The sequence below is a fragment of the Phyllopteryx taeniolatus genome, chromosome 12, assembly GCF_024500385.1.
Source record: "Phyllopteryx taeniolatus isolate TA_2022b chromosome 12, UOR_Ptae_1.2, whole genome shotgun sequence".
In the NCBI taxonomy this organism is placed as follows: Eukaryota; Metazoa; Chordata; class Actinopteri; order Syngnathiformes; family Syngnathidae; genus Phyllopteryx; species Phyllopteryx taeniolatus.
In genome coordinates, this window is record NC_084513.1 from 21,478,623 (window position 1) to 21,496,787 (window position 18,165).

The window sequence follows — 18,165 nt, forward strand, 5'->3', positions numbered from 1 at the left end:
AAGAACAAAAATATGGCTAGATCCGGGCTAGGGTGGGGGGGCCGGGGCCTGGGGGGCAGCTTTAAATAGGAATTAGCGGCATTTCATTGTGATAGTTATTGAGTATGTGTCCCCCTCGGTTGGTCTGCTCATTGTTAGCGGGCCTTGTAAATCTACAATAATCCGACCACGGCGTGTGTGCACATTGTCCATACACGCATGACTATAGGACACGCATGCTTACTCTCCACAGCGCAATTACCACAAATGGACGACATTAGCAGGAAGCCAGTATGCTAGCGGCATGCCGTATTTCCGCAAATAATAGCCATGGTGTGCTTATTTACTCCTGTCATTGGATATTTCATAATTTATGTCACATGAATGTGGCGTTTAAAATAAAAATGTAAAAAAGCTGTTATGGAGAAATGCAAAGAAATGGCAAGAATCGATATTGTGGAAACAACACGTTTACTGGAAGGCTAATTGTCAGACGCAGTTTCGCACATAACAAGCTCAATAACACTATGCAGAGAAAGAAAGCAGCAAAGAAAGCCCTTGTTTGCCTTGGAAGGTGCTGCTGTTTTGGTTATCGACAGAGTCCAATCCAATTAACTCAATCCAGTCAATTAATGTCTGTGCAGTGAACCGGTTTACAACAGCTAGCGAAACTCCACCCTTTCAATCGATCTGGGAGGCATGCCTGAGCGGGTGCTGCTGTTTTGGTTTGTAAGCAAAGTTCAAGTGGGCGCAGCAGTTACGTTTTTCACGTGTGTGTGTATATGAACAGCAAAGTCTTTGGACCCTCATGATTACACTTCATACTTGTTTTATTATTTGTGGAGGGTAACAACATCTAGTCGAGGAAAGTTTGATCTTAATGAACCGTCCTTGAGACACAGCGTCTGTTAAACTAAGCACCGCTACATACTGTCCAGTATATACAGTACATCCTTCTCGCGCATATCACGCACTGTGTTACATTTGGCCATCGCCCACTCGTGCGCGGGGGAGAGAGAATCAGCGAGCAGCGTGAAGAACCGGAGCCGACGAAGGCCGGAGACCGATCGGCTGGAAAATGGTGAGGCGAAGAGATTGTGTGGCCTTTTTTCTTCATCTTGTGGCAAATAAGCGAAAGCTACAATCCGTCATATTTGCCGACCGACCACCCCCGGAACACACACGATTCCTCCTGGGCTGCTGGGCGGCTAACAGACAAGTCCCGTCGGCGTTCCTTCAACTGGTCACGAGGTTTCCTGCGTTTGAATACTTTGTTGATCTGTCATTTGATCGGATCTCAGATAGTCATGGACAGGTCGAGACAGGATCAATTGATAGGTACAGCATACTCCTAGCACTTCAACAAGGGATAATTAGGCCGAGGCCAGGAAGTACCGTGCCTTGACGAAAAGCAGCCCAACTTCGCGCGGGACTTCTTTAGGCAGCAAACGAGCTAAGAGCGGCTCAACAACGTGTCTGCTGTTCGCAGCCGAGTACTGCACTTGACGAAATTGCTTCAAGACACGATTGATGAACAATTAAGCACATTGTTAGCAATTCATGAATCGATGACGATGTCCAGCCCTAATTTGAAACTGTAATATAGCATTTATGTTTTTGGCACCCTCATTAAAAAAACATCTTTTTGCAAGGTTATTGTTCGCCAAATTCTTCCATTTAAAACTATTGTGTCATCTTATGGCGAACATTTGTTCCATTAAAACCATTTAAGACCACTACTACTTCTACAAATCTTGAATACTGAATCTTACAACCAGATGAAAGGTACAGAGAACACATAAAATATATCTTCAAAAAAGAGTCAATCAAAGAGAAATCAAAAATGGGATTAAAAAGACATTTGGACGCATGTTTTTTTTCACTGAAGGGCTACTATATTCTATGTATTGGTTTGTCAGAGAGGTATTCGTTCAACAGCATGGACATTATTGTCTTTGTAGTTTATTGCACTGCTGTCACACTGAGTTGCTTTTATTCTGTTTTTTTGAAACATCTAGAAATACATATTCAAAAACAAGTGCTTTTGTGCCTCCGCTTGAATGATGTCTTTTGCGTGTGTTACAATTATTTGTTGCCCATTCGTGTATATACAAGCTGCTTTATTTAGCAAACATATTGTTAAATGAGAACCTTTCTGACAGTGTCAATCGAAACCAGACCTCATTAGTGTATCTTCCTAAAGTCAGAAACATCTCTTTTGTATTGAAAGGCAGGAGGAGACAGTGGCGCAGCGCTAATGTTGGACATGAGCTGCGATCTGTGATGCGCTGGAGCTCTTTCTCATTGAACTCGAGTGTATTAAAGTGGAATATCAAGAATTGATTCTAATATACCAGGCAGTCGAATCAAATCAAGAGCAATTCAAACTCGCTTCCCCCACAGTAGGTGTTGTGGAAATACATATTTTATACAGGAATCTAATTGCATTTAGTGGCCCCGAGCGCCCTAGCGGACAATGCGCAGCAATGCTCTAATGGCTACGCTCCTCAGTGTGTATCACAGGGTGCACAGTGCACACAACCCACACACACACACACACACACACCCGAGTGCGGTAATGAGCGTGAGGACTCAACATTGACACAGTGCATCCCCGAAAACTAAAAAAGAAAAACAACAACAACAAATCGCTGAAGACAGCCACTTAAACAATACGACATTTGACATCTGACATTTCCACTTCTTGAAATGCGCTGAATACAAAACTGATAAAAGGCCACACGCACGTACGTCAAAGTCCAGCGTCGAGCGCAACTGCAACGTATTTGCAAGTATTTTTTTGGGTTTCCTTTGAAAAGTTGAGAACGATCGAAACTGGACAGCCAACCCACATGATAAAGTAGCAGCGGCGTGTCGAACATTTTTTTTTTTTTCCCTAGGTTCTGATTTATTCTCAAATAATTACGAACAAACAGTGAACAGGTGATAGGTTCCACCCAAAAATCATTTATGAATGGCCAACCGCGAATATGCGGCAGATCACTACGTTTTCTTACATTTTGGTTTGGTGGTATTTTTTTTCCGACAATGTGAATTGTGTCTTGGCGCAATAAAGGTTGGGTAAACACTGGTATAGTGGGTGGAGCCCTCCCTTTATCCTGCTCCAAAGGTACACAAAATATACACACGTGTAAAAAAACAACGAAAATACACTTTCATAATATCAGAATAGCATCCATAAATCCTTATATACACAGTAGTAACAGAGCCTTTTCCGTTGCTCTCCAGTGATAGCCTTTCTTTTTTCTTTTTCTTTTTTTAATGAACAGACACACAGTCAATCAATAGTCAGCATTGGAAGTTGCAGTTAGCGCTAACCTGATAGCCCGAACGCTCTTAACGAGAGCCTCCAAAGCCGCTTTGAAGCACAAAGGTCACGCGCACACACTCACTTTTCATAAGAGAATCCAATTAATCACCACGCCCGCCTTCCATCTTTTTCGTTTTTTCTTTTCTTTTGTTCCTACTATGAAGCCTATAGACTTGATATAGAAATATCTACAAAAACAGTATATATACTGGCTCCAACAGAGAAAGTTAATGAACACCATCCCGTGCTCAAACATCATTTTCTAAAGGTCACACTCTTTAAACAGAGAAAGACAACACGGCAGTGAAGAGCGAGTCAATAATAATCGACATTGTCTACGTCTATTGCGCTGATGAAGCAGCTCTCACAAGAATTTAGGAAGATTTCATCCAAAAATAACAAATCGGAAATTAGTAGAAGAGTGACATTTGGGGGATTATTTGTCACGCACGTCTTTTTCATATGATTAAGGCTTTATTATTGAAAGCATTCTTGTAGCATTTCGACTTCATTCTTCTTCGATTTGTTCTCAACTTAATTTGCACATTCGCTGTACATGGCTGTTCTAAAAACATATATACTCATATACCTCATTTCACTGTGAAAGAATTTCCAAACTTTACTATACCTATGTATAATACACACCGTTGGGGGGGGGGGGGGAAATGCGCATTATACATGAGAAATTACAGTAGCACTATGTCATATAATATTCCAACGTTTTCCTCTAAGATTATGACATAATTCACATCAGTTTACAAATTTTGTTAACAATGTGATTACTTTATTCCTGTAATATTGCAACTTTATTCCGATTTTTCACTCAATGTTATGACTCATAATATTACGATGTCATGCTTATGAAATTGAAGGATTTTCTCATAACACTTAGACTTAATTCTCTTTTTTTGTCTTTTTTTCGCGCAATCTTACGACTTTACTGTCTTGCGATTCTCCTGAAATGACAAAATGTTGCTCTCATTTTCCTGATAATCCAATTGTTTTCCATATTTTTCATGCAGTTGATTTTTAAGAGCGTGAACATTCTTACGAAATTCTCCTGAGAACACGTTGGATGCCTTCGCTTATCCTCGTGAGTGTATCGTTGAGTGCGCTACGGCGCACATTATGGCGCTCCGCTGGTACACAGTGAACATTTTCGTATGAATAAATATATTGGGGGGTGAAATGAATATAAGGATGAGACGAGAGAGAGAGAGAGAGAGTGAGAATAATCCTGTTAGAGATCAAAAAGCCTTCCATTTCCCCCTGTCTCTCTGATTTATAACCTATATTCCTACCAGGCTCCTCCCCTTTTCCCTTCCGGGCAAGTACCTTCACTTCCAATATTCTGCTGCTCCTCGTGCCTTTTCTCTGCATCCATTCTCCTCTTCCTCCTCCTCCTCTCCCCTCCCGGCCTCCCATCGCCATTTTGATGGCCAGCCATATCCTCCATCCTCCATGCCGCTTCCTCTGCAGCGCAGAACTAAATGGAGATTAATGAAGGGGGGAGCGATGCGTCTGTCGTCCAGACAGTCCGATATAGCCGCCGCGGCCGCTTCCATGGAGCTAGATCCATTCTAAACAAATATAAGGAGGGGGGTTGAGCGCCAGCTGAGAGAAACAACAGCGGTGCACTTCTATTTGCAAATGCTAACAAAAGCTTGCCTTCTTTTCAAAAACGTAGCGCTGCTGCATTCCCTTCCACTCACTTTAAGCTGTCTTTGCGGGGTATTCCGCGCGTGCGCCCCGCCCCCCGCCACCACCACCCCGGTGACTCATTTCCTCCGTCTAAATCCTGACAAGTGACGGCCGCTCGCTGCTCACGAGCCACTCAAACCGACACCGATAACGCTCATGACATCGACGTGCGCCGTGCACAGCTTCGGTCTCCCGCCGGCCGACCCGTCACACCCTTGCTTGGTGGTCAAGGAGCTATTGCTAATCGTGTATGCAAATGAGCGGGTGGTTATGGTGCGGACACGCGGGTGATGTATGGCGTGTCAGAAATTCACGAGGCCTTCTCTGTTACGAGATAACCGGCGGCATCGCTAATTTTGGTTGTCCTGGTGCACAAATGCACGCATGTATCGTGGAACAGACTCCAGATTTAACGGACAGAAAATAGTACCCTGTGGAAACTCAAAATTACTCCTTTCATGCACCTGTGAGGTAAGTTTGGATAAACTTTAAAACTTTTCAAACATTTTAAAGCTTTATTTTGCAATTTATTTCCAGTAATTTTCTACTGTCCTGGGTGTTTTTAGCCCATGAAAAAAGTACAAAAAACAATAATTTTGCACTGTACCAATGTTTTTAGGCCACAAAAAATGTGCTTCAATTTAATGGACAATCTAATTTAACCGATGACCTCATCACCCCATAAGTCCGTTAAATCGAGGGTCCACTGTATGTATCTTGAACTAAGTTGCTAACTTTAACAGAAGCTAGTAAACAGTCCAGCGTATTATCTCCCCAAAAAATATTTTTTTCAAAAAACTACCGTAAGTACTGTATTTCCTCAATACCTGGTACATATCCCCGGGATAAACAGGGGTTCAATATACTGTACTGTATATTGTAATATATCTTGGAATTTGGCCTCCCGCGATTCTATTTGAGTCGACAAGCACCCTGAGCCAATATTTGGGGTGCTATAAATAAATAAAACAAGAGCAGAAACATGCTACATGCTGCAGGCGATATCACGTTCATACATCCTTCATTTCGCCACTACGAGGCGATTAGGATGATACGCATCTTAATGTGCTTACGTGTGGTGTGGAAGAAAGAGGACGCTCATCCCGAAACAACAAGTAATGTGGGCGATGGATAACTGAACGCGTCAATCATAATCAACGTATAAACGCGGACGCTAGCGCTACATTTAGCCCTACAAAGAACCCACGCTCACCTTTAGCCTGCGGGGATTAGCCACTTGTTCGGGAGCACAATAACACAATAATATACGTATCTGTGCATTGTGACGCTCTTAGCGGCGTGGTGATTTCAAGGCACGGTGGGGGAGGGGCGGTCTTGGTGTTTGCAAGCTGTCAGGCTGACGAGCACACCCGGGACTGCGTTTAAGTCGACAGGAAGACTCATGAGAGGCCGCAAATATGCTTGGGGAAACGTGGGAATGTATAAAAGGACAGCTGAGTTCCAATATCCGTGCTTCCAAATTGTATCACTCTGTTGTACGCACAGTACAAGCCCTTTTCTCCAGGGAATCGAGTAGGATCCCGTTTACAGCAGACCCACGCATATTCACAGTTTAGCATTTGCAAATTCACCTATTTCCACCAGATTTTTTTTGGGGGGGGGGGGGGGGGGGGGGCGGGGACCTCGCCTCTGTTATTTGTGGAAATATATGCTTATTCACAATTTTCTGCGCGGTGGCAACAAAAGAAAATGATGTCTTTATTTCCACGGCAGAACATTGGCCACAGTATTTCTATGTATTGTCTTTTTGTGTCTCTTTAACTGAGGCAACAAATGGTTACTGTATGCCAGAAACATGGCCCCCCAAAAACTGCACTATTTGTCCACTCAACCAAGACAGGAAGGCAGAAGATGGACGTTCTGACTTCACGCACACTTTCTCGCTCCATTCGAAGCCTCGGACTTCGGCAATCTAACAGCTGCCGTGTCAGATTTGTGATTGACAGTTAGCGGGCGAGGCTAATAAGATGGCGTCACCCATCTCGCCCCTCTCGTATTTAATGAGAATTTAAATAATGCTAACATGATAGCACAATAGCAATCTTACTAGAGAAAGTGTTGAGGGCCACTGATAACAATTTGCCTTTGATGCATGTACAATTTCGAGTGAGAAGTGATCAAATGCTAACATTCGTGGAGTTAGCAAACTTTCTGTAATGGCTCGTCGAAGAGCATGTACATAGAAGCTCCTTAACCCAAATGACAGCGTCATTGTTCTCATCCAGAAATTTGAATATGCTGTTTAAAAACAAAGAAAAAGAGTCAAGCACATGATTATTTTTTTGATTAAGATGTCAAACTATATGAATTTTATTGCATTCCTGAATAGAAATAGAAGAAATAGAGTTTTAGTGGTTGACTGTTAGGTTGGAATTGTATAATTCGGGTATGAAAAGGTGTATTGAGTTAGAAATTGCTCATTCCTGTTCAAAATGGTAAACGAGCCCTAAAAACGAAAAAGTCCGCATTCAAGCACTTCATGATGCCGGATGGTTTCTTAGAAACACACCCCCAAATAAATGGCTTAGCCATAACAGATGCCTGGTCCTGACTGCAGTTTACATTTTTCCATTTAGAGAGCGTTTAGACCTTAAGATATCCCGAAAATACGCTTAGAGGGGTCTTGATGCCTCAGTGTTCCTCCACGTTGGTTATAGTACCCTCAGTCCAGCCCCTGACCAAGATAATTGCAAAACAATTGATGGTTGAAGGGATGGAATAATTTTAGATATGAAAAATAAATCAATAATTTGCCCTGACACCAACCTTTTATGTCTAACCTTTTTGAAATGATGGCAAAATATAGTGTTTGTGCGGTGATACGGCCTTTTCAGCACAGCGTGGACCTGCGTGGAGGAAGTGGCCGGGGGAAAGAGACGTCGGCACTCGCCTGCTTCGACCGCTGCCCCCCGCGACCCAAACATCGGGATAAATGGAAGAAAATGAATGAGTGGATGGATGGATGGATGGATGGATGTTATGAAAAAAGAATTCCCTAACCTCAACCCCCTGGCCCTAACCTCTTTATGGCAAAATATAGCATTTCCCTGGCATAATATGCAGCACTGTGTGAAAAATAGTAAAAAATAAAATAAAATTGGGTGGGGCTGGAATGGACCCATGAAAGTGCAAATACAGGAGGAGTTACTTTTCATAAATGGTTTGTGCTGAATATAAAAAAATAAATCGAAAAAAAAAATCACAACCCTTCGTCATTGATAGGAATATTTGTAATTTAAAAAAAAATGTTTTGAATGAAAGAAAAATAAATACATGCATGACTTCTCCTTCCAAATTACCATCTGCAGTAAAAAATGTCAAGCATCACCATCACGGAAATAGAAATAGCGCGCATAAAAGCACTTGACAGATGCTGAATGCTCTCTGAGACAAATAGGGTCGAAAAGATTTGCGAGACACTGTACATAATACATGTTCAGCCCAGTTCCTTCAAATATCGTAATCCATTGTGAAAGGATTTCAAGATGCTTTAGCAGCCGTTTGGCAGATACTAAACTACTCCCTGTTAAAGTTGAAACTAACATGAAACAAAGACAATCATGTTGCGTATTTAGAACAACTAGCACTAGCTTAACGCTAACCCACAATGCAAAACGCCATAACTAACAAACAGCTTCGATAGTTGCAGTGTTATAAGCCTTTAAGGAACAAAATATTTGCACACGACTGGTGCACCTCCGCATGTAGAAAGACAGTTTAAAAATGCTCCTAGACATATATTCTTCATCTTTTGAAGCTTTTTTCAGAAGACTAATGTTGAGTGCTACTTTCCTCCTTAAAAAACAAAAATAAATGAATGAATCAAAAAATGGGGTGGAGGTAAATGGAACGGATTAGCGGCATTTCCATTCATTTCAATGGCGAACAACAATTTAAGTGTTTTGAGTTACTAGCGTGGTCAAAATGAGTCAACCTCGTGTTTCAAGGTACGTATAACACAATTTTCCAATTCAGAACATTCAAAGAACCTTTTTCTCAATGCACTCTAATTGTACTGAGAAAGCCTTCATATGAATTTCAATATTTTATTTCATAGCATCACATGTTACCCTGACTTCCTCCCTGAAAAAAGTAAACGTTCCATTTTGATGTTTGTTCTACCACTAAAACTCCTCCATGTCGGAACACCTCACCCACGCACGCACTCGCGGCTCACATTGTTCTTGCTTTAAAAAAAAAATACAAAATAGATGCAGCAGTGAAAATGTATATGATGATCTGCCACCGAGCGACCTCTTCGCATTACATCGCTCGCTCGTCGCTGTTATTTCTGCGCACATCTCGCCTCATCGGGCCCGAGGCGAACCAGCACCGGCGTTGGGTCGGCTCATCTGCCATTCTTATGGGACAACTGCTGCTACCCGAAACTAAATCACACATTGAACACACACACACACACACACACACTCAGCGCATCCATACTGCCTCACAGCCTGACAGTGTTTGTCACTTAAGGTAGGGCTTTACTGCAATCTTAGAAGGTTTACACAAACTTCATAGCTGACTTTGATTGTACTCAGTTTTGGTGTAAAAATGGGTTATTCCCCCCCCCCCCCCCCCCAGTGAGGATGCTGTTGTCCAACTCTGGCAAATCTCTCAATATTTCTTTCAATACAACAATACGTTGATAATCAGCTGGTTTTCTAACGGCGAATGGTGAATCCACAACAGTCCGCAATAATATTGCCTTCGGTCAGTTTTACACATCGAAATAGTAATGTGGGAAGCTGCAAAAACCATGCCGCGTTGAACGTATCAGTTAGAACCGTGGTTCTCGAATGTTTTACACGAAGTACCACCTCAAAAAATACTTTTCTTTTTACTCTCCAAGTAACACCACATGACCAAAATGACAGCAGCGTAGTTGCCCCAAGTGTTCATCAAACACAAGACACAGATTTGATTTCTAAAAGGCATATTCAATATTATTGCAAGCCACTGTAACATTATGCACAGTTTGAACATCAACACTGTGCTTAACTATCCATCCATTTCTCCCACCCGCACTCCCTCCCTACATTCACTGTCGTGTGTGGAGGGGGTGACTATTCAGAGAAAGTTTATCCAACGCAACATTAAAGATGATGAGAGCTGGTCCTGGCCAGCGAGGATTTACTGCACGGAGAGGCGCAAAACAGAAGACCCGGGCTTCTACTTTTGATCAAGATAAGGCAAGGGATCCTGGTTCAAGGAAGCCATTCTAAGACTGAAAAGGAAAACTTTTCTGCAGGGACACACGTAGCTTAAAACGCATCAGCCGAAAGGTGCCAGCGTACTCTCTTTCTGGTTCAATAGATAGTTGTCAAAAAATCGATTTTTTAATTGGTTGGAATATTATTTGGGAAAAGTACAAGGAGTAACAGTTCGATTCTGATTTGCCAGTCATTCATTACAGTTGATCCGTATAGCAAATCCGAGTACCGCTGATGCCCCAATAAAATGTCTGCCGAGCCTCGTGTAGCTACAGAGAACCAGCCTATTCACATAAAACATCGAAGCAAATGCGCTGGAGAGGACGCAGAGTGTAGCCGTGGAGTGCTTTATGATAGCATTTTTCAATTAGAAAGCAAAGGGCACAGCAAATGAAACGTGGTCAAGGGTTTGTTGGGAATTCAAAGTGTGTTCCAAAAGCTTCACCTGTCTGAGCAATTACAGCGCTCCTTCACTACGTTGTGACGTTAGCGTCGCTACACTCTGCATACACTTCTCTCCTCATTCATATGCTAATATTCCTATTTTAATTCCATTCCCTCCCTTTTGCTGGCAGCATTCATTTCGTCTTGCAAAGCATTCATATTGGCCATTCTCCTCCCCCTGTCCTCGTTTCAAGATGAATTATTTCATTTTACCGAGGCTTTTAATTCTCTGGATTGAACCAATTACCTTCTGGCTGGATCAATGCGCGGTAGGGTAGAGGGGGCCGGGGAGCTAAGGGGGGAAAGGTAATCACTGAAATGGCTGCGGCGTTAAGTCACAAAAGCGCCTGACGTTCCGAATATCCGCGCATGATTCAGCGTGTACGTTTTGAGCGCTGCATTGTTGTGAGCCGATGGCGGCGGCGAAAGAGAGACGCTTTTCGTGGCGATGATGCAAAATGTATGGCGCTGGCTGGAAACTGGGTCATCATCCTAAGCCCACCGAGTCAACGGCGTTCGCTGTGTAACACATTCGCTTGCTCACTTGTCATCGTCACGTGCACCTCTTCTTGTTGCCCCCCAACACACGCACACACACACACACACACACACACGTTTCCCCCTCATTGCTACTTGTCGTCTCTTTTTGAACGACCTGTCCAATCCAATTTGGTCATCCTCCCTATCTATTATTAATATAATGGAGCGTTGTGTCCAAATGCAGCTCTGCCCACGACACGCAGCCGAGCAGGCCGGCGGCCCAGGAGAGAGCGCGAGAGAGACGCCCGCGGGCTTCGCTCTGGGTGGGTGTGAGTCGGTGAAGGGAGTTGGGATGGATGGATGGATGGATGGACGCTCGACTCGGTGATCAGAACCGGCTCAGACTCGACGAGATAGATAGAACGACAAAAACAACCAAAAAGTCACACATACCCCAATGTACACGCACTGATTTTCAGAATTGATTGAATGTTTGAATAATATTTGGCCTGCAGATGTCACCAATATGCTACCATAATCATACGACTTCAATTATTGTGAGCGAAGGTCGGTCTGAATTCATCACCAATCTGTTATTATTATCCATCAATCCATCTTTTTTTTCATTCCAGAACTGGAGGACAGTTTTTGTCCCCTCCCCGTCAAATGATCCATGCACAAAATAAAAAATGCACTTATTATGGCACAGACATATAAGTACTGTAGTAGTGTTTATGCTCTGAAGTTGTGCCTCTCCACTTTTATGCGCACGACCTTCTTAGTAAAACCTTCTCATTTAGAAGAAGAGAAAAAAAGTGAGCTACATGGCTCAGCAGAAATGATCAAGCTCATTGCTCTGACCGTAGGCAAACCAAAGATAAGTCCTCTGTTTTGTTTTGTTGTTTTGATATTTTTCAATTTACAGCCAGAACAAAATGTCACGATAACCAACACACCCCTGTTACCCATATCAGAAAAAGATATTAATATCAATTTTCTTTCTTTTGTTGTACATAGTGAAGTTAGCTCTTGACCGGTTAGCATAGGAGCCAACACAGCTAACATACCCAATTTACCACCCTCTTACGGTAATTCAATTAGCATTAGCATTGTGCCATACCAAGCAAAATATATGGTATGACAAAATATTTAAAAAAAACTGTACCATTGATGGTGGACGAATCAAATTTTATGATCCTTAATTACTTAATATGTTAATATTTTTTATTTATTTATTAGAAATGTAGGTCTGTTTATCCAAAATGTTGTTGCCTAAATTGTCATCTAATCACTTGTCAGTCATTAGGCTCGACGAAGAGGCAACAAATCAACAAATATGATGCAACAGCCAAACAAAAATATGCTGTATTAGGCATTATATACATTATCATTATAATACAGTACTGTCTTGTAAGGATTAGCAGTATGAGTTGGCCCCAGAGATCCATCGACGCTTCCATACCCAATGAGCTGCCAATGTCGATCCCTATTTAATTAGCGCAGTTTTTTTTTAATTACTCAAAGCAAAGGTACACCAGTGATCGGCAGCAGTAATTAGCTCAATGCGCCAACTCTCATGTGCGTCGTCTTTGCTGCAATACGGTCAGTTCTTATACAGTATGGCCCTCGCAACAGGTAAAACATTGTCGGCGTGAATACCGAACTATCGTGTGAGGACAGTATATGTGTGTGCATATACGGTATACATATTTTTGTATATTTTATATATATATAATTGTTGTGACCCTATATATATATTAATATATATATATACATACATATATATATATATATATATATATATATATATATATATATATATACTACTTAACTGGGGAAGTGGAGGCCTGCAGCAGATTTGGTTTCCACGGCAACCACAGGCAGGGGGTCTCATTTGAGGGGTCACCGGCGATGGATTCTCTTCAAGACATGATGTTGGAAAGGTGGTGGAAGACGAGGACAGCCGGGCTCCACCTTCCTCTTCAAAATCATCGCTCGCTATTTCCATTGAGCATAATTCGCTTTTGTGTGTAGGATGTCATCAAATTGATCCACAACGCTAACCTAACACCCCAGATGTTTTTGCCGGGTTAATGATTTCTTTGCACAACAACAACCTGCTAAAGATGGGAAATTTTGCTCTCTGCGTTTAGGTCTTTGAGGAAATCTGTTTCAACAAGACACTAAGCATCAAGAAAACAGCTGCAGCGGAATAGAGACTTTGGAATATAATACAGTAGCGTTCAGAGGTAAGGCACAAAAACATGCTAACGTGAGCTGCAAACACGAGACACTCGGTGGCTTCTCTTGTCCAATCGCGAATTGAATGCACTGAAAATTTTTAGTTTTTTTTTAATTGCAAAGTTATTACGCTGTCGTTGATTCAAACGGTACAACACGGCGGCGGCGATTGCGGTGGCGGTGCCAGCCATCCACGTCAGTCTGCGCTGGAGCTGGCCGCAACCCGGAGCTAAAACACAGCGACGAGTAATGTTAGCTAAGCGGTATTTCTTATCAAAAGTTGAATGTGTTTCATCCAAATTTGACATGATGTGTGATTTGTCTCGTCAGCCCTCTACCTTGTATCGAGCAATCCCTCCAGCTACTTGTGTCTTGTCCAGGTGTGCCTCGTTGTCTCGTCACTTTGCTTGCATTTAGTTTCCTCGCTTTGTTCGGTCTGCGTCGGCTCATTGTTGCTGTAAGTTTCCTTTTGTCGCGTTTGGTTTTCTGTCATGGGGAGTTTTTGCTTTGTTAAGGGGGGGGGGGGGGGGGGCATTGTTAATTTAGTATTTTGATTTTCCACATGCCTCGGTAGCCTTTTTTGGGGTGGTTTTTTTTTTTAGTACATCCTGCACTCCTGCCTACCCTCCTGCTTCATAATTTACTGAAATTCCCCCCCCTCCAACCACCCGACCCCCCACTCGCGCGTCCATCCAAACCGCCACTGGAATAAAAAGAATGGCTTATCTTCCCGCGGCCACGTCTCCATAAAAACACATCACACTGCGGGAAGTCGCCGTGCTTTCCGCCCTGGAGCTCATCCATCATCTGGCATATCCATATCCACTCACTGGCAGTCATCATGAAACAATCCTCTCCTCTCTGTGCACCCTCTGGCTGCCCTCCACCCTATTTCAGCGGGGGGGGGCAGTGGGTGGAGGGTATTGGCTCTCGACACCGCGGTCGCCGTGACTTCGTTGAAACAAGACGAGAGCGGTGGAACTGCCACACAAAGGCATTCAAGGACAAATGTCGATGAATGAGGAAAAGTCAAAAGTAGTGGTGGGAGGGGAAAAAAGCCTTGGGACACTCGCTAGCTTGTTTGGAAGGAGCTTAAAAACTCACAGGTAGAAAATTGTATTTGCTCTAAGTCTGAAAATGGAGATAAGACAGTGAGTTGCTGTCAAAAGATTCTGCCAAAAAGGGAAAGTCTCTCCACTTTGAACATAATGGGCTTCCGTAGAGGCAACATGGCAGCTGCCGTCTCATGTTAATTCAATTGGCAACTTCCAATTGAATCTTGATATAAAAATCTAAATTTAAGCATGCGCTCGGGCGGGCATACGAACCGGTGACCGTCTGGTTGCAGGGCATCCCCTTACCCTCAGCTCCACCGGCCCAGATCGCGAATAGAACAATAAATACATAAATAAATCATTGGAAGAATATTCAAATCCTCTACATAATAAACATATGAAAATGCAATAAAACGTACTTGAAATGTTAGCTGTTGAATAATCATCATCATCATCATAATAATCTAAAATGAAAAATAAGAATAAACTCATGGAAAATGAAATTCAGATATTTTCTAATTGTGACCTTTTTGGATCACTGTAAATGTTTCATTTTAAGAAATTCAAACATAAAAACTACAACAACCCCAAGAAACATTTTTAGATTATTGTTTGAGTTTTTGGACCACAGAATTCGGAGAATTTTGATGTAAAATACATTCATGTTGCTGTTATGGAAAAAAAATTAGGATCTTGTTTATGGTGAACATTTGTCTGTTAATTGCTTATGGGCTTTTTGAAAATGTAATATTTCAAATGATAAACCGCTTTCATCATTCATCATTTCATTTTCGAAGAATGCGTACCAAACATCACAGTTAATGTCAAAACGACATGAGACAACAGCAGCACATAAACATTATAAAGCCAAAGCACAATAGAGAGCCAAAATAATAATAATAATAATAATAATAATAGTAATTCTAAGAAGACAACACGTAGCATCAAACGCAGCCCAGAATGGTCAAGAGAAAATACATCATCGAGTACATGAACAGGTGGCACTCGCCTTTAGAAGTTGAGCAAACAGCTAGTGCGAGTAGGTTGTCCACTGGAAGACTTTCTCCTCAAGCGATTCAACTTTCTTTCCCCTTGTTACGCACACAGAAAAGTAACCCTTCTTCCCTCACAAACTTTTTCTTCTTTTTTTTGCCCACTCTGCAGTTCGGTCCCATTTGCTCAACTCAGCATCCGATAATCTTACACAAGCTTCTCTAAAGCTTCCTACCTGCTTGCTTCCTAACAGTTTTCACACACACACGCACAGCTTCCTTCTTCCTTGCCGCGTGGCCTCAAGGAGCGTAATCCCTGTCATATTGTCACATTACAGGGGTTCAGATGCTAATGGGAGCACAGCTAATGCAGCTGCCGGAAAGCCTGGACCGCTGCCCGAAACCTGCCCGTTCTGTGGAACAGCTGCGCCTCACTCCGTCCGTCATGCCAACTCGGCACCGTGGGGAGATAACCGAGCGTCTGCTGGTGGTGGGCTGGATGTTAAAGCAGAAGAAGGAGCAAGAGGGAGCTGACGCGTGGAACGTACAGTACAGACAGAAGGGCCCACAAATCCCCCAAATTTGGAATTTCCACCGAGATTTGCCTCACGTGGACGTCAGCAGGCGGGCACCAATGGGATTACCCGAACTGCATTTAAACCAACACAAACTGTCAAGCAAAGACTCGTAACCGTAAACCTTGTGAACAGCCGAGAAGCAGCAAAAAAAAAAATAAAAAATGAAAAAAAGGATGAAGTAAAGTCAATTACGGTCATGACTCGCCCCTTCAAAATGCCAACCCCCCCCCCCCCCCCACACACACACACTCACTCAAAGGCGAATTGGAGAATATACTTAAACTCCAGGGCTTTCCATGTTTTATTGTTCCAAGGAAGCTTTAAGCATGAAACATTCAATGTGCATTAAAAAGAACCTCCTGGTTTCAATAAAACATCCACCTACAAACACGAGCTGCATTGTTGAAAAGGAGCCACTTTAATATAATTCAGCTCATTTGGCCGCCCGCTTCCATTATTGATGAGAATGAGCAACGGGAGGGAGGGACGTACAGGGAAGGAGTGTTAAAACACAAGTGGATGAAATGGGGGCAACCGTTGTTATGCAAATAAGACTGCACACAAAAAAAGAAGTGCACGGTTATATACGACTGCGACGAAACCCACCGGACATTTTCCGGATGTTCTCAAGTGAAATTCAAGCAAAGATTGCCAAACCGGTGCGTGCAACTGTGACGATTCCACAAAAAGAAAACTGTGAGCCAGATGTTCTAACCGGTCGTCCACTGTGCCGCCGCAAAGGAATAATTGATGTGCAATTTTCGTTCGCCACATACAAATCAATCTCAGCTCGTGTTAGGCAAAACTGGCAGAAAGAAAAATGACACCAGCACACAGTCACCCTCGTGGCGGCGTCATGAACATGCTGACGTTAGCTTACCTTATCGCTGCGACGTAGCGGCGGACGCTCCAGTCTTGAATTTTGAAATTTGTCTCTGCAAAGTGGCCAAATGCCGCCGAAGTTGAGCATTTTTCTGGTGTCTCTACAAGATTTTCTTGACTAATTAAGATGACATGACAGAGAGATGCGGGAGACCATTCCGCCCTCATTGCTGTTTTTGAGTTGCATTTTTTAAATGATGCGTTAAAAGCATCATGTACCTTTTTGGGCCACAAATGGCGGCGGGTGGCGTGCAGCGCAAAAGCAGCATCAATTGGTCTTGTTCTGTCTAGCCAGCTAGCTTAAGCTTGAGCCTAATGAGGTGACAACACAACGTATGGCACTGTATCTACTGTCCTTTCACCACACACCCATAAATCACAGTCAACTAGTGTGCAGCACAGAAGCCTTTGCAGCCCCAAACAGGTCATTTTCCATGAAACAAAAAGCTTCTTTGTCTCCATGTAGAAAAGAGTGCTAAGTGGCTTTTCCAAAAAGTGTAAGCTACTCAACTCCGTCGACATAGTTCCTTGGCACCAAGACGGCAAATTGTACCAAGAGCCATAACGATATGATTTGTTTTCGGGGGCCACATAAAATGATGTGGCGGGCCAGATCTGGCCCCCGGGCTGCGAGTTTGACACCTGTGGTCTAGCCCCCATACTGTACGTGCCCAGTGATTGGCTGGCGACCAGTTCAGGGTGTACAAAGCCTCTCACCAAACGTTATCTGGGATAGGCTCCAGTTTACCTGAAACCCTTATGAGGACAAGCTCGATCGAAAATGGATGGCGGGATCTTACAAATCTATTTGGTGGCATGACATCCTTTTCTGAAAAAAAAAAGGAAAAATACAATCATGTTGCAGTTGAACCCCAAAGACTCACGGTTCGCCACCCACGGATTCATCTGGCCATGGATTATTATTATTTCTTTCGCTTTAAAAAAAACAAAGCTGTTGTTTTCTTTTTCAAAAAGTGGTGCCGGTTCATCCGGGCTTATTCAAGAATTTTTTGGCTTTAAGAAAAAAATTGTTTGGCTTTAAAAAGAAAACCCTTTTGCGCAAATGTTTTTTTTTTGTCAGTGCAATGATAATGGCTGTCAATTATCCGCAGAGTTTCGCTACACATTTTCCGGCCCGATCCCAATTCCCCCGCGAATATAACCGTATTCCACAACATCATGCGTTAACTCTTGCGATTCTTAAAACTTCTTTCCAAACGGAAACGTTCATTCATTCAGCGCGGAGAG

General features: G+C 42.8%; 1 protein-coding gene across 3 annotated transcripts in view; it reads right to left on the reverse strand.

Annotated features, from left to right (window-relative positions):
• The window catches only part of il1rapl1a (interleukin 1 receptor accessory protein-like 1a), a 186,409-nt gene that overhangs the window by 111,778 nt on the left and 56,466 nt on the right, over positions 1–18,165 (reverse strand). The window contains exon 1 of one of the 3 annotated variants that reach the window (XM_061792410.1): positions 4,646–5,032. The exons of 1 other annotated variant lie outside the window; for it this stretch is intronic. In XM_061792410.1, the coding sequence (XP_061648394.1) occupies positions 4,646–4,766 (121 nt within the window). In that variant the 5' untranslated portion in view covers positions 4,767–5,032. Of the gene's footprint in view, positions 1–4,645; positions 5,033–18,165 lie in introns of those variants that run through there. One more of the 3 variants, XM_061792409.1, reaches the window with a different exon arrangement.